Source organism: Temnothorax nylanderi, unplaced genomic scaffold (genome assembly GCF_030848795.1).
Source record: "Temnothorax nylanderi isolate EJ_2023f unplaced genomic scaffold, tnyl_v1.0 TNYL_tig0338_pilon, whole genome shotgun sequence".
Lineage (NCBI taxonomy): Eukaryota > Metazoa > Arthropoda > Insecta > Hymenoptera > Formicidae > Temnothorax > Temnothorax nylanderi.
In genome coordinates, this window is record NW_027249400.1 from 26742 (window position 1) to 48384 (window position 21643).

Below are 21643 nucleotides of genomic sequence, written 5' to 3' on the forward strand. Positions count from 1 at the left end.
TATATCAGGCCATAAGGGCTTTCAGAAAGTAAGTAATACATATCTATATTGCAGAGTAAGTCTAATTACTGCTATTGTATATATCTAAACGTATTCCATCCACATATATGCAGTCAAAGAAGATTTAGTAAAAAATAGTTGAAAGTCATAAGATATGACATATAAGTCATGTATGTTATGCCATAAGGGCTTTCAGAAGATAAATATAACATTTACATGTTACAAACAAGTTCATTTATTGCTGTTGCATATGCCTAAACATATTTATCCACACATGTGTAGTCAAAAGAGACTTGATAGAAGCGGTTTTCAATTACAATAGTGATATGTAGATCATGCATATAAGGCCATATGGGCTCACATAGTAGTTATTACGTATTTATGTAATAAAATGAAATTATATACTGCGGTTATGCGTGCCTGAGCCTGTATAATTTTCATATGTACAATCTGAAGAGGAGTCAAATATATAGCAGCCTATAATCAGTAACGACTGCTCCTACGGGCCAGTCTCAGAGAGATATTAATTGTATATCATTACACAACATTGCATCACTTACCAGAAATTGGTTCAACACTATGGTCTCACAAAAGCGATGTAGAACCTGTTTCATGTAAAAAAAATAGTGTCGACTGGCCAGCGTAACAGATTATATAAATGCAAGGCATAACCTCAAAGGAGATATGTAAGTTATATGTCATATCCATATCCATCATTAGAAGTATGCATAATACAAAATCATGCAATTAGACACAAGTTTATTTATTTGCAACGTACATAAAGTAACATTACAAGATAATACAGTAAGACGAAAGTTAATAACACTGAACAATATGACAAAGGCAATATTTGAGAGCGGAAAGAAACTCGCAAAGCATATTAACTTCGAGTAATAATACTATCGATTCGCTAATATATATACAATTCCATGTGGATCGCAGATCAATTAATAGTTAATATCAGTTAACGACATGCGACTGTCAAATAAGAACACACTTGTGGTTTGGTCCACAAGTGAGACTATATGATATAATATAATCCAACGACGGTTCAGATTACAGTCCATAATTTCAATGACAATTAGAAACGCAAATCATTAAATCGCATAAATCCGTAATAGCGCAAAACTAAGATGATGTCAACGCGAGAAAGTATCCCGGCACATAACCTATGTGCACTATGTATTATCTCCAGAGATCCGGGGTGTACTTATCCAAACCACACACCCGGGAAGCACAATTAATACGCTAATCCAAAGCGTTTGCACAAAAATAACAACGTTATCATTAGAATTACTATCGCAAAAATCGTAAGCGCAATTACGGCGCGTGACACGGTGTCTCCGGCGACATCCTAAGGTATATGTTCATATGGACCACGATCGCACCGGGAGGTCCGTACGACGAGGACGGCGCACGAGTACTCATAGTCATATTTGCGTTCAAAGCACAGCCAATATTAACGTTTTAGCACGTAATACGAATTATATTACGGCCATATATATTCTCCACTAGCCGTTTGGACCGCGATCCCGATTATTAGCGACCATAAAACTCCGTTATCACATGAAGCCGATCCACCTCGATCTTTCCAGTATTGCCGTATGACGGATCGTACAGAAAACGAAAAGTTAGACGTTCATATCACACACGAGAACAGTCAAACTCACCAGAAATCATTGTAAAAGTATAAAAACGTCCTGCTTGTATTGTAATAACGTCCATGTATTCTTATATATAAGCCCATCAGATTCATATCAAGACCATCGTAAATTTGCCGTGTGCGATATGCGTGCGTGGTATTCTCCCAGAATGAATGTAGATTTCTGTCAATAATTATGAGAGATCAATAATAATATAATCTAAAATTACAATGAGTAATTATTAAATTAATTATAATAAAATTATAGAATAGTCTTTCGAAAGACTTCGAGGAAATTGTCTTTCGAAAGATTTCTCAATTTACGCCGACGCGGACGTGGAAGTCCATCAAGCTTCCGCGTCAATCGAACTATTGCAATATGCATAGGAATGTGCGACAACGCAGTTCGGCAATCGCGGAACCGCGGGATCACAGCGAGATTGCGAATGCGCTCGGTCACTGACCGACCTCATTCGGGGGGCCGTCGAACCCGGCGGAAAAGCGCTGACAGGACATAAGTCAAAATAATATAAGGGACCGCCGAAGAAGTCGGGACGGAGAGTAGTACAACCGACACTCTGCCCGTGCCCGTTCCCGTAAGCCGTGTCGCGTAGCCAAAGTATACATTATAACGAAGTACGGACGAGTAGTAGTAAGTGCAGAAGGCAAAGCCAAGTGTAAACTAGTAAATGTAAAGAGGCGTTGAAATAAAGCTCCAACGTAAGGTAAAACGAAGTGAAGTTAATTTAACGACGCCTACTCTCCGTTCCACCTGCGAACCCGAACCCTTCCTAGTCTGCCCGCCTGTGCCTGCCGAGTTCCAACTCGTAAGGTCAAGAGATCCCAGAAATAATAAACGTTTTGCCGTAAGCCGTCACCAACCGGCGACGCGGCATAACATAATTTTGGTGGCAGCGGTGGGATTGACCGGAGCACCAGGACAACTAGGAAAGATAAATATCTAACAGCAAGCCTGCCTAAGGTACGCAAATAAAGTCTATCAGTCAACACTAAGTACGACTAACGAGGAAGAATCCTGAAAAAAAAATAAGTACGGTGTAACGTCTGTGGAGTAATCAAGAACCAGATCGACCGGCGGAAATAACCAAGATACAGAGCGACCAAGGTATCAACCACGGTACTGAGCCAAAAGGAATCGATCAAGGCACCTTCTAGGACACCAAAGGGCGAAAAAAAAATAAAAGGCCAACACTCAAGGCCAAGTGCAAACATCCAGAGGACCGGCAGGACGCGCCAATCGGGAACGTCAACCGATCCGGATCCAACGCAGAAGCAGCGGACAACGCCAAAGCAGCGGACAACGCCAAAGCAGCGGACGACGCCGACACAACGAACAACGCAGAAGCAGCAGCCACGTTCGACAACCAGCATCCTACTTCATGCCAGGGCCAGCCGCAAACAACGGAGCCTGCAAGCGACTATGCGAGCTGTACTCAGTGATGTGATACCGGCCCGGTTTTTCGCGCATGCGCCCCCCTCCACTACGCACACAGAGTGACGCTCGGTCTATCGGTGTGTCGGCAGCGCTCGGCAGTGCCGAGCGAGAGGGAGAATATTACTCCCTCCTTGTCGCTCTCACTTAGCTCGCGCGATCGACGATGTTTTTACGCTGGAAATGCTTCCTCGGTATCTCGGCGTGAATCTGAGTTGCCGTTGCACAATAATCAAAGAACGATCTTTGGAATAATGTAGAGATGTAAAAATAATTAATAAACAAAAAAAATTGTAGTAAAAAATTATGTTGATCCCTCTTGCAGAAATTTTCATGCTTTGACCTATACGATCCTATTATTTTGACAATTCCTTTCCGAAAAAAATTCCGTAAAAGAGAAAACACGTATTTTTTTGTTTGGCCTACAATTAATATTTCCGAGTGTAATATTTGTAAGAAATTGCATTTGTCGGTAACTGTTACTTTTAAGTTAATTAATATCTTGCAAATATTTAATTTTATATATACGTATGGGGTATTTTCGTTAACAAATATATTTATATAAAAACTATATTTTATATATTTATTTATGTCGAATAACCTGATATATATGTATATATAAAATTAAATATTTGCAAGATATTAATTAACTTAAAAGTAACAGTTACCGACAAATGCAATTACTAGACTCTAGTAAGTACCCACATATAAAAATAAGTGAATGTGTTAACAAATAACGATCATTATAAATTCAAATCAAAACTTAAGCAACGATTTTTTCTGCAAGCACCTTACATTGTAAACTAAACAGTCTTGGTAACTCTTAACACACAGTTATCGTTATACCTATTGTCTATGAATTACAAAAACAACTTTAAAATTTTATCAGTCTCCAAAATTCAATCAGTTTCAAAATTTCAACTTTGGGCGCGAAATTATCAAACTCAATCATTTCACTTTACAACCTTAAAATATATAGAAAAGAAACGTGTGTTTCTAAAATCATTTTGCAATCTAATTTTATAGTGTTTTAGCCTATCAAATGCGTCAAATTTAATTATGTAATGTAAATATTATATTCGTACAAAATTACCTTTTTTAAAAAAAAGGTAAAAAAAGGCGCCAAGTACACGCATAGTAGTGTATATGTATTATGTTGTTACCTCGAAAAAAACAAAGTGGTAGTATAATACCTCCAAATAGCTTTACCCTGTACATACTGTTTATAAAATGCGTAATACTACAAAAAGGCGTGATATCCGTACAAAATTACCTTTCTTAAAAAAAAGGTAAAGAAAGGCGCCAAGTACACGTATAGTAGTGTATATGTTGTTACCTCGAAAAAAAAGAAAGTGGTAGTATTATACCTCGAAAAAACCTAAGTAACAAGTGGTAGACGTACTCTTTGTATCTCGAAAAATCTCGAAAAAATCTAAGCAGTAGTATCTTTATTTCCAAAAAATTATAACCCAAGTGATACACATCACAAAATTATGTTACCTTATCAAAGAAGAGTTGCGTTTCAAGTGATCTATTACAATTACAAAAAAGAAATAATATCTCTTTAAATTACAGCGCCAATTACAGAGAGAACATATATATTGCCTCAAAAAATAATTGTTGCACTACTTTGAAAAATCTTTACATGGTGTCAATTAGAAAAAGAATGTATGATAACAATTTTATAAGATTAAAAAATTTTATTTAAATTTAACAAGGGAGTACAAGATATTTAAATACAAAGTTTACATGTGTATTTTTTAGTGGTCACAAAGAATTACAGAGGAACAGTACAAAATAAAAATATTTTATTAAAATATTTAATCCAACGAGGGAATACAAGGTATTTAAATACAAAGTTTATATATGTATTTTTCAATAGAATAAAAGATTTAATCACAAAGAATTACAGAGATAGTACAAAATAAAAATATTTTATTAAAATACATAAATTTTTCTTGTAAAAAAACTTGGCGCTGCTAGACCTGGAAATTTTAAATAAATAAATAAACTTATCCTATACTTAATTATAAGCCGCATTATTCGCCGTCGTCACGCACACCCATATCACTCGCTCGCACATACATACGCACCACGCTGATAATCATTTTGTTACTCCCGTCGCATTCTTCTATGAATTATTTTTATTTATTGTTATCCTTATTTATTTAAAATTTCGAGGTCTAGCAACGCCAAGTTTTTTTACAAGAAAAATTTATGTATTTTAATAAAATATTTTTATTTTGTACTATCTCTGTAATTCTTTGTGATTAAATCTTTTATTCTATTGAAAAATACATATATAAACTTTGTATTTAAATACCTTGTATTCCCTCGTTGGATTAAATATTTTAATAAAATATTTTTATTTTGTACTGTTCCTCTGTAATTCTTTGTGACCACTAAAAAATACACATGTAAACTTTGTATTTAAATATCTTGTACTCCCTTGTTAAATTTAAATAAAATTTTTTAATCTTATAAAATTGTTATCATACATTCTTTTTCTAATTGACACCATGTAAAGATTTTTCAAAGTAGTGCAACAATTATTTTTTGAGGCAATATATATGTTCTCTCTGTAATTGGCGCTGTAATTTAAAGAGATATTACTTCTTTTTTGTAATTGTAATAGATCACTTGAAACGCAACTCTTCTTTGATAAGGTAACATAATTTTGTGATGTGTATCACTTGGGTTATAATTTTTTGGAAATAAAGATACTACTGCTTAGATTTTTTCGAGATTTTTCGAGATACAAAGAGTACGTCTACCACTTGTTACTTAGGTTTTTTTCGAGGTATAATACTACCACTTTCTTTTTTTTCGAGGTAACAACATATACACTACTATACGTGTACTTGGCGCCTTTCTTTACCTTTTTTTTAAGAAAGGTAATTTTGTACGGATATCACGCCTTTTTGTAGTATTACGCATTTTATAAACAGTATGTACAGGGTAAAGCTATTTGGAGGTATTATACTACCACTTTGTTTTTTCGAGGTAACAACATAATACATATACACTACTATGCGTGTACTTGGCGCCTTTTTTTACCTTTTTTTTAAAAAAGGTAATTATGTACGAATATCACGCCTTTTTGTAGTGTTACGCATCTTAATCTTATAAACAATATATCTTATAATCTTATAAACAGTATGTACAAGGTGTGAAGCTAAAGGTGTTACGGACTATTATTTCTAAAGAAAACAACAATTTAATATTTTGCTTAGTTTTTTAAAAATAATAATCTGTAACGTTTTTAGTTGTACACCTTGTTAATGCTATACATATGTATACCACAGAAAAAAATTACTACTTAAAAATAAAAATGTAATGTGTCTGAAGTTGTTAATAATAGTTAAAACGTTTGACACACACACACACACACACACACACACACACACACACACACACACACACACACACGCGCGCGCGCGCGCCTTAGGGTAGCAGAAGAGAGAACAAGAGAAAAGTATCTTCGCGAACAATGGAGCTAGTCTCATGACGATGAGTCAAGTATGTACAAGAGCGAGATCGCAATGACCGATATGCAAGTGGATTAACCTAGTCGCGAAACGTTCACCCGTTATACTGTTGAAGAACCGACCGCATAACATTCCGTCTTTTTCTAATCCCGCTGTGAATCGATTTTCCAGCTAACGTATATCTTATGTCTTCGCAAAGCGTAACTTTTAAATCCTTTAGGGAGATCAATCACTTCAAGACGACACATTTTTTTTAGAGTGATTGAAGAGAAAGACAGAGAGCTTGTAAATGTCGCAAATAACGTCTTGGACGAGTATAGTAGCGTATACGTCAAGTCGGGAGGCGAATAGAAGTTAAGCAATGGAGAAAAAAAAGACAGACCAAGATATGCGAGTTAATTCAGTTATGATATATTTTTATATATTTTACAGAAGACGTATAAAAGATGTAAGAGGACTTGCGGTAAAAATTCATGCAAGTCTTAATAACTTCAAGGATTAAACTGACGAATATACAAAAGCTACTAAATGTACTCAAAGCTACTTAATGATTAATACAATGCTAAATGAAGTGTTGTACAAAATTTGAATAGAGTCAAAGATTGCGGTCAGCTACATATATACACGAAAATTATTATATACACGAAAATGAATTACGAATGATTATTACGTAACGATGTTCATTGCGCTATATTTTCGCTTTAGTTAAAAAATTATAATAAATTATAATAAATTGAGTTAATCGCAGCGCGCGACAAAGTTATGTACGTGAGCACTGTGAGCGAGTTAATGATTGTAACCTTACTTGTATACATTTCCTAGAAAAATATTTCTATATTATGTTTAACAACAATATTAAATATTAACATTTCATAACTGCCTAAACGTTTCCAGTTGAGCGCAATTGCACGAGTTACGAATCATTTATAGACTCTTTTTCTCAGTTAACTAGTTTCTACTGCATTGAAATGTTGCATAGAAAAAAAATGTATTAGCATATCGCGCTAAGAATCATAGATATCTAAGTAAACAATTAATCAAATATATACAGTATATATGCGTACATCTGGATTAATCCGAAAGCTTAGTCTCCATCTTTTGAAACATAAAATAATTTTATGCCACAACAGTGAAATGCGGAATATTAAATAAAATACGCCATTTAACAATAACTTCTAAGGTAACAAGTTTAATCTACGGTGACCTAAATTTAAACGTGAAAAGAAATTAAATTATTTCAATGAGTTCTCGAATCGTCCCCAATCAGAAATAGACATGAGTCACGTAAAAACGAATTTCCTAATTCGTCTGAGTTATTCGATACAATGTTCTAGTTTAAATGTGACACTACTCTGTAAAATGTTAAGTTTTATTGTTTTCTCTACTCTACGATCAATATAACAATCTTTATAAATTTCTTTCTAAATAAAAATATTCTACACAATCGGAAAACTATTTTACAACATGAGTAAAGAACGAAGTCAAAAAGCGAAATAATCAATTTTGACGCGATTAAAGGGGATCATCAATAGCGATTGTATTAAACTCTAGTCCATACTGACTAAGAATCGCGGATTATGCGTGAAAATTGTAGAGTTTCTTGACAACTCTTATGTACAGATGGATTCAAGTGTTTCTGGCTTCATTCATCTGGTCCCATGCCTACTTGTTCAGCATGTCCGTTCATTACCAGTTCTTCAGTAAGGGAAATTAGCTTTAAAAATCAATTAATTTCAATTAATTTGCGCATCTGCAAAGAGATTCTCGAAAGATTGGATAATAATAACTACTTACCTCATAATTTTGTATCATAAAATAAATATTTGCATAAATATTAGTTTGAATGCGACCTTCAATCTGAGTTTGGGCAGCAACTCCCTTTGAGGAACAATTTTGTACCACATTGTAAGCTTCTGTCGACCATTTACCTGCAAAAGAGTAACATCAAAGTATAATTACATATCCAAAGATAAATAATTTTGAGTGTAGAGATGTATATATCTAAAATCTGCTTACACGTAGGAGTTGATAATAATCTCGTTGATTGAAATGTGGCTTGGATCAGTCAACTCGCGAAACTGTAATATAATAATAAATCGATTAGAATTTTCGGAAACATTACTTCATACGATTCTTTCACACGATGACGGTTAATGTTAATTTCCGATTACCTTATTATTACGTTTCGCGTGTTCTATACTTGTCGTCATGACGAAACATCTGACCGAGACATTGCGCTTCTTGGCTATCTCAATATCTCTCTTTCTCGAAGCTGGATCAGGATTGGTATTGTCTATAACTATACTTTTTCCTTGATTCAAGTATTGTTGGACTGCAGCAATGCACTTCTGCCAGCTGCCTAAAGTGTCTTTGTTGACGTATCCGTATTCCTTCAGATAATTCTTTGCAAAATGCGATTTTCCGGAGTCTGGACTGCCGACCATAAGGTACCACCTGTTAATGGATATCTATAAGCACGAGGAAAGAGCGGGCCTCTGTTCACATTTGACGTTCACGATGATATTCGTGTTATGCACGGTGCTTCTGTCGAAACCGACACGGAGAAAAAGTTACGGTTGCTACAACAGAATAATAATGTTAATTTCTCGCCCATCCATACAAAAGGGTTATGGAAACCATGGTACTCTGGAAGTGACCTATATGGTTGCCCTAACCTTAGGTGAGGGTAGCTACTATATGGATGTTGCAACCATAATATATGGATGTTACAACCATAATGATTATGTGTAGGTACTAATGCTAAATATAAAAAAATTATTTATTTCGAAATTTTATTACTATTTTTCAACTAAATTTGTTTCTTAAGATGCAGTCTATGATTATAAATATTTTCTCGTATTTGAAAAAATACACTTACCTTGGTGGGATTCGAACTCGGGACCTCTGGATCGTGAGCCAACTGCCTTACGTGGTAGACTACTTCTTAATTTAATGTAAGTGTTATATATAGTCTACATATGTCATAATCAGCGCAAATATATAATTTTTCAAAAATCATCTTAAGAAACGAATTCAGTTTAAAAAGAGTAATAAAATTTTAAATTGGATATATGATATAATATTTCTTAATGTCGGGTGAATGTCAGAAACCAGTGTCGGCTCATTACGAAATTTTGTGTTCGTAAATATATTTATGAAAAAAGTATATTTATAAAGTTAAACATCCTTATCAAATCCTTATCAAATCTACTTTATTCTATGCAGAAATTCTTTTGCGCGCGCAATGGAACTAAACTCTCAATCAGTGATTCAGTGCTGTACCGTGCAGCTATATCTTATGGATCTCTCAACCATAATATTTGTGCTGCAGACCACATAAGAGAGATAGCAATAATCCTTTGGTTGAGGCAACCATATACGAGGGTATTGTAACCGAATGTCACGTATCGTAAGAACTACGGTTATTAAAACTGTATAAATGAGTATATCTTAACAGCTACATTCAATGTAATATCAATTTAACTTGAATTCACATACATTTCTTTTTCAATCATAGAGAATGTTGTTGTAACAACCGTAGCAATTTTCTCCGTGGAGGAATCACATGCCGGAAAAATTTAACTTAGGTATTTATCATTAAAAGAATACTTTGTATAATTCTCTTTTATGTTATTTCTCATTAGATCATGGTACGAGAGGAACAAACACATTTTTCTAGCGAGTAGATGGGAACCTTTTGATCCAACGAAAAGTTATGACAAGTATACAGTGTCGGATAAAAATAGGAAGAAAGATAAAATCTGATAAACTTAGATTCAACGAATTGTCCAATTTCGTTTAAAGGATTCAGATTCAAAGGACTGTAATTTAGTAGAGCTACATAATCGAGTAAATGAATTAAATATTATCACATAACTGAATGAATTTGAATCTGAATCGCCAAATTTTATACTTAATATTTCAACATATATTTTTGCTTCTCTCTTTCTGTATGCATTTCTCTGTTTATGTATATGTGCATGCGTGCGTGCGTCGTGTACATGCACATGTATATAAGAATACACATATACACGCACACACGTGGCGTCTCCCGCGACTGCTCTTTTAAAATATGCAATTAATAAATTATAGCGTAAATAAAAGAGTATTTTTCATTATAAAATTTGTCTTTAATTCACTTCTTTTTCATTAATGTTCTACTTCCATTTCTAAAAAAGGCATGTTAAATCAATATTCGAATTTATCGAAATTTATTAATTGTTGTCGCTTTTCCGCGATGCCGATTGGTTCTCAGGCTACGCTTACTTCGTGAGCGGCTGTCATTGTATATTTTGACAGTTATGTGTATAAAAGAGTTAATAGTACACGGAGAAAAAGTTACGGTTACTACAACAGAATAATAATGTTAATTTTCGCCCATCCATACAAAAGGGTTATGGAAACCATAGTACTCTGGAAGTGACCTATTGGTTGCCCTAACCTTAGTGAGGGTAGCTACTATATGGATGTTGCAACCATAATATATGGATGTTACAACCATAATGATTATGTGTAGGTACTAATGCTAAATATAAAAAAATTATTTATTTCGAAATTTTATTACTATTTTTTAACTAAATTTGTTTCTTAAGATGCAGTCTATGATTATAAATATTTTCTCGTATTTGAAAAAATACATTTACCTTGGTGGGATTCGAACTCGGGACCTCTGGATCGTGAGCCAACTGCCTTACGTGGTAGACTACTTCTTAATTTAATGTAAGTGTTATATATAGTCTACATATGTCATAATCAGCGCAAATATATAATTTTTCAAAATCATCTTAAGAAACAAATTAAGTTTAAAAAGAGTAATAAAATTTTGAATTGGATATATGATATAATATTTCTTAATGTCGGGTGAATGTCAGAAACCAGTGTCGGCTCATTACGAAATTTTGTGTTCGTAAATATATTTATGAAAAAAGTATATTTATAAAGTTAAAACATCCTTATCAAATCCTTATCAAATCCATTTTATTCTATGCAGAAATTCTTTTGCGCGCGCAATGGAATTAAACTCTCAATCAGAGATTCAGTGCAGCTATATCTTATGGATCTCTCAACCATAATATTTGTGCTGCAGACCACATAAGAGAGATAGCAATAATCCTTTGGTTGAGGCAACCATATACGAGGGTATTGTAACCGAATGTCACGTATCGTAAGAACTACGGTTATGAAAACTGTATAAATGAGCATATCTTAACAGCTACATTCAATGTAATATCAAGAGACACGGCAGTGTCTCGCGCCAAGTATACGCGGAGCGAGACCGACCGTGACTCTTTTACGCGACGCGACGGGTTGCGAGTATACGAGATGTTGAGATCTCGATAACGAGTAAACGGATCAAGTTCTAAGTAGGCTTGATCGATAGCTTGGGGTCGAATTAGGGGGGGGTTTCTGTTATAATATTCCGCTACGTGCCCTACGAGCGGAGATATTGCGACGCAAAGTCCAAATGTTGAAAATTTTATTTTAAGATACTTTCTTCTACGTCGACCGCTCTCATCTCAATATAACATATATATAACAGAAAAATGTCACTTTCACTTTTTCGACACTGGCGGCTAACGGCGTTAGTATCGCAGCGCAGTGCAGTGCAGTGCAGACAGTGCGTTTAGCGCGCTGTCAGTCAGTTCATCAATTATATCGCAGCGCAGTGCAGTACAGTGCAGACAGTGCGTTTAGCGCGCTGTCAGTCAGTTCATCAGTTAACCTATCTCGTCGAGAGACACGGTAGTACGCGCGGAGCGAGACCGACCGTGACTCTTTACGCGACGCGACGATTAATTCAAGGTAATTGTTTTATTATGTAATTATCTCCTATTCTATATATTACTGTTACTTATTTTACTGTTTACTACGTTTACGCGAGTGTTTACATACAGGTTAACCTATACTATATTATTATATATTGACGGCAGGGAACTGATACTGAGATCAATCAATCAAGGAGTTGACGGCAGGGAGCAGGGAGCTGATACTGAGATCAAGGAGCCTGTTCACACGAGGCGCGATTGCGGCCGCACGTTAACGTTTGCACGAGCCGCACGCTGTCGCGAGGTAAGGTGCGACAACGCGCGCATACGCGCGTACGCGAAACGGTAGTAACACCGTAATCGTGCCGGCGATATACTGAATTTGAATTGCTTCGTGCTTATCTGGAGATTTCGTATCCCTACATCGTGTTACCACCGCTGCCGGAAAAGAAGGTTCTCTACGCTTGGCAGAAAGTGACGACTGACACGTTCGATCCCGACTTCGTTGATCGCAGAAGAGCTGGACTCGAGGTACGTTTCCGATTTGCAATTATAACAGTATCGTGCGATGAATGTTGTACTAACCTCAAAGTCGGAGCATCCTTGCTCACCGCTACGGGATCGACGTAAAGTTTTAGCGGATTTTAATCTTCCGAATTAGCGTCGGAACAATATTAGTCTTCCATTATCTATCTATTGCCTCACAACTTTTCGATTTTAATATTCTGTAGCTGTATAGTTATTTGTACACAATCGTGATATTAATATACATCAGATTGTTCATGTTTTTGTGCTGTTACAGTTCTATGATTTAGAGGAACTGTTTCGTAACGGTGGCCCCGTGCCAGATACAAATTACATATTCCTGGGAGATTTTGTCGATCGGGGCTAGCTTAGAAACGTTTACTCGTCTGCTCACACTTAAAGCTAAATGGTCCGACAGGATCCGACAGGATAACGTTACTACGCGGTAATCACGAAACTAGACAAATCACGCACGTTTATTTGGATTTTACGGTAAGTGCGCAACGATACTTTCTTTTCTGGGCTTTTTTTATTTGTGTATAATAAAGCTTTGATTTCATTGGTTTCTTCATTTTCTGTTCTAGATGAATGCCAAAACAAGTACGGCAATGCTAATGCGTGGAAGTACTGTTGTAGGGTATAACTCCACTTTTGATTACGCTCGAATAAAATTCTGTTTTAGTTAATTGATGAACAGGTTCTTTGTGTACACGGTGGATTGTCTCCAGCTATTAGAACACTAGATCAAATTAGAACGATTGAAAGAAATCAAGAGATTCCACACAAAGGTATTAATTGTATAAAGTGATATGTCATTGCAAAAGTTACATAATAATTAAAAGTTACATGACTGGATATTTACTGTTATTGTACAATAATAATAAAATATCGTTGCTTAATTGCCATATTACAGGTGCTTTCTGTGATTTGGTCTGGTCCGATCCAGAAGATGTAGAAACATGGACAGTAAGTCCGCGTGGTGCAGGCTGGCTGTTTGGCAGCAAAGTGACTTACATGTTCATGGAAGTGAATGATCTTAAACTCATCTGTAGGGCGCACCAATTAGTTCAGGTAGGTATGTCTTTGCTCAAATATTTCTGTCGCAGATTTTTTTAAATATCTCGGAAGTATGTATTGATGACGCATATTTTTATCATGCAGGTTATAGGTACATGTTTAATGACAAACTCGTCACAGTGTGGTCGGTCCCAAATTATTGTTATTGATGTGGTAACATAGCTAGTATCATGCAGTTCACGACAGTGGATCAGAGATCACCAGTGCTGTTCCAGGCAGTGCCTGATTCCGAGAGAGTAATCCCACCTCTAATGCCCACTCCGTACTTTTTGTGATCTATCTTAAGTGGCTCATCTGTACGAATGCGGAAGAGAAATGTCTGTGTCTAGACTCTACGGAATCACATGATTTGATTGGCCGGATCCAGGCTGGTACCATGACGGACCCACACATTCATGAGAATATATCATTGATTATATACATATTACTTTAGAAAATTTTGATTCCCTTAAAAGAAATTATTTGATGCGTTCTACGATCAAAGTACGATACTTAGAGAGGACTGAATTGTCGTGTGATTGATCTTATTCAGGGAATGTTCTTTAGATTTTTTAAGAACTTTATCAGGTTTTACATGTTGTAAAGTTAATTACATGTTGTAAAGCTAACTTTTATATATCTACATAGTATCTGCCATTGCATCAGCCTGATTTTTGTAGCTCGAGAAAAAAAAAAGAAAACGATATTTTGCATCAGAGCAAATGTGAACATCCTGTGGTATAGACGCTTTTGCTGTCTACTATGTACATTCTGTAGAGCATTCATATCTCAGAGCAGCATTCTGGACTTTAATGTTCAAAAGACTAAGAGCTTTTAAATAATTTATGAGCGCGAATAACGCAAATAGTCCAGTGCTGTGTGTGAATATAAAAAGAAAAGAAAAGAAAAGAAATATCACGTTTAAACATTCCGGCAAAAAGTACACTCTCTGAGTACAGTAAATGCTTCTCTGACATTACAATCGTTGTGCGTAGAATTCAGATTTATTAAAGCGTGAGCATATATAGTACTGTTAAGGTCTTCCTGAACATATAAATGATCTGTTGCTGGTTTAGGTACTGTGTGTGCTGCGTACCGTTCTTTTTTCTTCTAAATGCGCAATCGGTGTTCTTAGCAAGAATCGTAAATTCGGCTCTTTTTCGCCGAAGTACAAATAGCGTGTAGCAGTAGCCAAAGTTTTCCTGCTTAGGTAAGGAAATCCGATAGCGGGATCGTTATAGCATCTGTAGAGAGTTGTCTTATTATTTTTATGCACATGGCATTTTTTACGCTTAATTTTAAGAAATTCCGAGCTCAAATATTGTCTTTAAACTACCTTGACACACATTAATGTTCTTTTCAAGAAAGATATCCACCGTTCGTTCGTCACACACACTTCTCTCTTCTATATATATATATATATATACATATATGCCAAATCGCTGACGTATTCAATAATCGTAATTAGCTAATTGTCATAAGTTCATTAATGTAGGGAGCAACTTGAAAAGAAAAAAAACCGAGACCCTTAGCAATGTGCCTCTAAATTAATAAGCGTTTGTGTAATATAATGATACGATATTGATATGACATAATTAATGGAAATGCACCGGCCATTGCGTATCATAAGCCTGAATTCTGACCATCGATTTTTGCTAGCTCACGATAATTCCTAAGCGATCACAGACCCGACAAATATGGCATTGACATTGTGGCACAGGCTGTCAAGTTGAGACTACTCTATTTTGAATTTTGTGATATAGACCGAAGGAGGCGTGTGCAATGGTCATGTCGATGTTTATAACGACTCTCCTTGTCGCACCATTCGAAGAGGTGTTTTGCGAAGACCCGTTATTCCAAGAAATGTAATAAACTTTTGAACAGTGCCTTCAGAACTATAACACGACGGTCTACTAGAAGTATAAATGCTTTCTTATTCTATTTCATAAGCCTTCCGCTATTGTTTTGGAACGAGCCTTTGCTTTTTCGCGAAACTTTTCTACGATATTTACGTTTTACGATTTTACTACCTTTTAGGTCTACTCTTACAATTTTACATCACGCGCGCGCGGTATATTCTCTATTTGTACTACATATTATAACGTACAATTACAATTGCGCGATACTTTACGCGAGTAATGTATTACATAAGGTAGAGAGGAGCGCATCTAGAACGAATTGGGACACGGAGCTTGCGTTACAAACTCGACTCGCTACATTTGCAGCCTCCGAGTCGTGAAACGGTTTTGCAACGACGGGAACGCCCTACGTGCGGTACGGACCCTGGTGGAAATCTTCTCATGGGTAGGCAAAAAGGGTAGGCAAAATTATAATTCTTTATATTTTAATTAGTAACTTCACTATCAATTTATTTTGTAATTACGCATTATAAAGATATTAATTACAAAACAGACACATTAAAATAAACTACAGCGATAAACAATATTACACATTGATCTTTCATTACTCTGGTGGAAATCTTCTCATAAGTAGGCAAAAAAGGGAAGATACTCATGGGGAGAATTGGGACTTTTTTGCCTACCCATGAGAAGATTTCCACCAGGGGATATCATTAGAAATCCTTAAAAAAAAGAAAAGAAGTATTAGCCTCTGTATCTATTGGGGTGTTCGCGGCGTTTCGTTTACCGGAATGCCTCTGTCTGTGATCGCTTTAATCTTATCGAAGTGTCCAAGCGCTTGCGGCGACTCGATATTAATAATCGGTAAGCTCGCGAGAGAGAGAACAAATAAAGACAATTTGCAAGATAAAAATAAATAACGAAGACTAATTTAGCTTAATGTGCTCCGTGCGGGAGCTTGAACACTGCGCATAATCCTTAAAGATCTCACAGGTAGACACCATTTTAAAACGATCATCATGTACCTTGAAAGTATAGACTTTGTTATGTTAATGTAATGAAGAACGTCTGTAATAAAAATGCGCAAAAAATCGCACTTGATCGCATTGTCAATAATAGAGAAGAACACGATCGCATAGTGCAGACCAAACGCTTTGGACCAAACGCTATGGTACATGAGCATATTTACAGTTCGAAGACCTAAGAGGCAGAGCCGCGGGGATACGACGACAAGAAGAAAGATGTCGTCAGCTAACTACCATTGGGGTAGACGAGGCAGAAGACCGAGACAGTAACATAATTATTTTTAAGCCGTATTTTTAAGCAGTAATATAACCCGTCAGTATTATATATTCGTACCTCTGACCATACACATATGAACACACACATACAAAGTGAATATGTGAATATGCTACGTTTCTTATACATACATGAAAACATAATTGCTAAATAAACATTTAATAAAACTATTATATTGTTATTTACTTCATACTTACCAAATCAAGTTTTATTTAATATGTATAATCTATTGTAACTGTAAATAAATTTATTATTTACTGTATAATTAAATGCTGGTACATTCAAGAAATTTGTAATTCTGACCTGGATTTATATCCTGTCTAAACTACACATGTATGTTTAAATTGATGTTTTACCTAGTTATTGCACCAATAATGTTTTAAATAAATCGTAGCTTTAGTTTTTAACGCAGGAAAAGAAAATTTAACGTTTAAGCGCTAACCAATGTTGATGCATTTTTCTGAAGAAATACTTACATATTGATTTGTTGCATATTCGAAATCTAAAATCCGAGCATGCTAGAAGCACTTTCATTATCTTCAATGTGTCAGGTATTTAAAAGAACACTAAATTTATCTTTAAAAATAGGCAAAATTCAAGCAGCTGTAACTTTGTTAAAAACGAATAAAATTTAAATTTAAAAAAAGGATTTTAAAGCTTGAAATCTCTACTTTTGAAAGTTTTTATCGTGGATTGAATAAGAAATGAGCATTTTGACTTTGATTGCTCATAACTTCCTTAAAAATCATCGTATTGCAATTCAAAAAACAGATTCTTAAAGCTGAAACTTTGCTTTATTGAACGGTATAATTGCCAAATTTTTTAAAATAACAAATAGACATGATACAAATGGATGAAAATAATGTAAATTATTTTTAAATGCAGAGTACTTAAAAGTACAAAAAAACATAAAGAATAAATTTGTTTTATTTGTATCATGTCTACATGTTATTTAAAAAAATCTATTTTCTTAGAAATAATAGTCTGTAACACCTTTAGCTTTACAATCTGTACATACTGTTTGTAAGATATATTCTTTATAAGACTAGTTAGAAGAGGATGCGTAACACTACAAAATGCATGATATCAGTACAAAATTACCTTTTTCAAAAAAGGTAAAAAAAGGGCGCCAAGTACACGCGTGGTTGTTACCTCGGAAAAAAACCAAGTGGTAGTATCATTAATTTTATCTCACAAAATTGTCTCACACAAATTGTCTCACAAAATTGTCTGACAAAATTGTCTCACAAAATTATTAAATTACAAAATTGTTACTTTATTCAATCCAAGTGATATCTATCTTAACAAAATTATTAAAAACAGAAGTCGTTTTGTTCGACCCAACTGGCCTAATAATTATTGTAATATATTTAAACTCACAACGTTTCGAAAAATTATCTCACAAAATTGTCTCACAAAAATTGTCTCACAAATTATTAAATTACAAAATTGTTACTTTATTCAATCCAAGTGATATCTATCTCGAAAAACCTAAATAACAAGTAGTATCTATTTAAAAAAAATATGTGAAATCTTTTAATACTGCGCCAATTACAAAGAGAGAATATATATATATATATATATATATATATATATATACCTTATGACAAAATTATTATTATATCACGAAATTGCGTTACCAAACTCAATCCAAGTGATATATATATTTCAAAAAAATATATAAAATCTTTAAATTACGCCAACTACAAAGAGAATGTATATATTGCTTTGAAAAATAATTGTAGTGCAACTACTCTTAAAAAATAAAACAAAATTGTGTTACCTAACTCAACCCAAGTGGTATGTATCTTTGTATTCCTGAGGATCTTTCTATCAACCCAAGTGGTAGTAGTTTTAATTCTCCTTGATAAAATTATAATATTACAAAGAATCATTTAATCATTTTAATCACAAAGAATTAAAGAGGTAACATTATAAAATAAAAATATTTAATTAAAATAAAATAAAAAAATTTTTCTTGTAAAAAACTTGGCGCTGCTTTTTTAAAGTCTATCCAGACAAATTTGCATCGCGCATAAACATAAGCGTAAGAAATTGATTGGTTCAGATATATGTGCAAAAGGAAATAGACCAATCTATCTCTTTATGCATATGCTTATGCACCTATGCAAGTTTGTCTGGTTTAACCTTAAAAAAGCAGCGCCAAGTTTTTTACAAGAAAAATTTTTTTATTTTATTTTAATTAAATATTTTTATTTTATAATGTTACCTCTTTAATTCTTTGTGATTAAAATGATTAAATGATTCTTTGTAATATTATAATTTTATCAAGGAGAATTAAAACTACTACCACTTGGGTTGATAGAAAGATCCTCAGGAATACAAAGATACATACCACTTGGGTTGAGTTAGGTAACACAATTTTGTTTTATTTTTTAAGAGTAGTTGCACTACAATTATTTTTCAAAGCAATATATACATTCTCTTTGTAGTTGGCGTAATTTAAAGATTTTATATATTTTTTTGAAATATATATATCACTTGGATTGAGTTTGGTAACGCAATTTCGTGATATAATAATAATTTTGTCATAAGGTATATATATATATATATATATATATATATATATATTCTCTCTTTGTAATTGGCGCAGTATTAAAAGATTTCACATATTTTTTTTTAAATAGATACTACTTGTTATTTAGGTTTTTTCGAGATAGATATCACTTGGATTGAATAAAGTAACAATTTTGTAATTTAATAATTTTGTGAGACAATTTTTGTGAGACAATTTTGTGAGATAATTTTTCGAAACGTTGTGAGTTTAAATATATTACAATAATTATTAGGCCAGTTGGGTCGAACAAAAACGACTTCTGTTTTTAATAATTTTGTTAAGATAGATATCACTTGGATTGAATAAAGTAACAATTTTGTAATTTAATAATTTTGTGAGACAATTTTTGTCAGACAATTTTGTGAGACAATTTGTGTGAGACAATTTTGTGAGATAAAATTAATGATACTACCACTTGGTTTTTTTCCGAGGTAACAACCACGCGTGTACTTGGCGCCCTTTTTTTACCTTTTTTTGAAAAAGGTAATTTTGTACTGATTTCGATTTACGCCCACTGCTCGTCGAAGGCTGCGGTTCTGTTTGTGTGGCATTTTTTTTTATTTTATCTTTTCTCACCGCAAGAACTGCCTTCTTGAGTTGCTCCTTGTCGACGGGAATCGACGGCGTCCTCGCGCCGATTCCTCGACGCGCCGACGACGACACGTCGTCGGAATCGCTCCGTCAGGACCCAGGGATTCTGTGATTTACGTCGCTTTGTACGGAGCAACGACGACGACGACGACGGCCACGACCACCACCACCACGACGACGACGATGACCACCACCGACACCACCACCACTACAACGGCGGCGACAATGACGCCGAGACGATGCGGCGAACGCTGGACGATGCGGTCGCACGCGCGACTGTCACTGACACAACGACCAACAACGACGATTTACCGCGGCCGGGAGTCGGGACGATCTACCACGCGCGCGGCATGTCAACTCTCGCGCGGAAATCACGGGATCTCAGAGCCGTGCCGTGCCTCGCCGTACCTCGCCGACGTGCCGTGAGCGCGAGCGATCTCGAAAACAACGGTCCGCCATCTTTTCGGTCGGCCAAAACACCCGTTTTGCGACGATACGTGCGTACCATTTCCCTCCTATACAAACTGACGCACGTGCAAGGGAAGACAGAATCACGCTTGAGGGAAACCTAACCTGAAATCGCCGTGAGCCGAAGTCGTGCGCCCGGCGCGCCACAGTAACGAGACTGACGGATAAACCCCGGGTGCTTACTGACGGATAAGCCCCAAGCACAAGTTTCAGGTTTGATCGCCCACGAAATATTAGACATCAACGATAATGAAAAAACTACACTGGATTCGTGTTCAGCATGCATTACTCTTTATAATCACGTACTTTGAGATTTGGAGAGCAAATATTATTGCAGATATTACAAAATTTCCACGCGCAGAAAATTTCACTTTCACCTTCCAAAAACACGTTTGCCCTCGTAAAAATCATAACACGGCAGATAACCTGCCAAAACTCCGTTGGTCACATGGGTACCATAAGCAGCGTTTACAATGTTAATAGCGAGTTCGCACAATATACAGGTTCCGAGATATTTGATTTGACGGTTCAACCCCGGCGACGGTTAGGCCCCGGTCTCCCCTACTTTGTATAATTCTCTTTTATGTTATTTCTCATTAGATCATGGTACGAGAGGAACAAACACATTTTTCCAGCGAGTAGATGGGAACTTTTTGATCCAACGAAAAGTTTTGACAAGTATACAGTGTCGGATAAAAATAGGAAGAAAGATAAAATCTGATAAACTTAGATTCAACGAATTGTCCAATTTCGTTTAAAGGATTCAGATTCAAAGGACTGTAATTTAGTAGAGCTACATAATCGAGTAAATGAATTAAATATTATCACATAACTGAATAAATTAAAATCACAGTCCTTAAATATACAATGTAGCTACAATATATATATATATATATATATATTATATATATATATATAT

At 35.1% G+C, this 21643-nt stretch overlaps 2 protein-coding genes and 1 long non-coding RNA gene across 6 annotated transcripts in view; 2 read left to right on the forward strand and 1 right to left on the reverse strand.

Moving 5' to 3' along the window:
* Positions 1 to 21643, forward strand: part of LOC139781440 (bifunctional polynucleotide phosphatase/kinase-like) — a 44692-nt gene that overhangs the window by 18669 nt on the left and 4380 nt on the right. The window contains exon 1 of one of the 2 annotated variants that reach the window (XM_071720300.1): positions 20698 to 20937. The exons of the other annotated variant lie outside the window; for it this stretch is intronic. The gene's annotated coding sequence lies outside the window, so the exon portion shown is untranslated. Of the gene's footprint in view, positions 1 to 20697; positions 20938 to 21643 lie in introns of those variants that run through there. 2 annotated transcript variants of the gene reach the window in all.
* Positions 7937 to 9043, reverse strand: LOC139781450 (uncharacterized protein F21D5.5-like). Its single transcript, XM_071720306.1, has 4 exons — positions 8755 to 9043; positions 8600 to 8661; positions 8378 to 8511; positions 7937 to 8297 (listed from the first exon to the last, which is right to left on the reverse strand). Exons 1-3 carry the CDS (start codon positions 9025 to 9027, stop codon positions 8508 to 8510), a joined length of 339 nt encoding a protein of 112 aa, XP_071576407.1. The 5' UTR covers positions 9028 to 9043; the 3' UTR covers positions 7937 to 8297; positions 8378 to 8507.
* LOC139781448 (uncharacterized) lies at positions 11825 to 16884 on the forward strand. 3 transcript variants are annotated; one of them, XR_011720538.1, is made up of 7 exons: positions 11827 to 12385; positions 12514 to 12652; positions 12757 to 12879; positions 13151 to 13365; positions 13458 to 13661; positions 13787 to 13944; positions 14035 to 16884. It is a non-coding gene; the product is annotated as an uncharacterized lncRNA (long non-coding RNA). The 3 variants fall into 3 exon arrangements; XR_011720539.1 differs by having other exon boundaries at positions 11825 to 12385; positions 12514 to 12879; positions 13787 to 13948; XR_011720537.1 differs by having other exon boundaries at positions 12514 to 12879.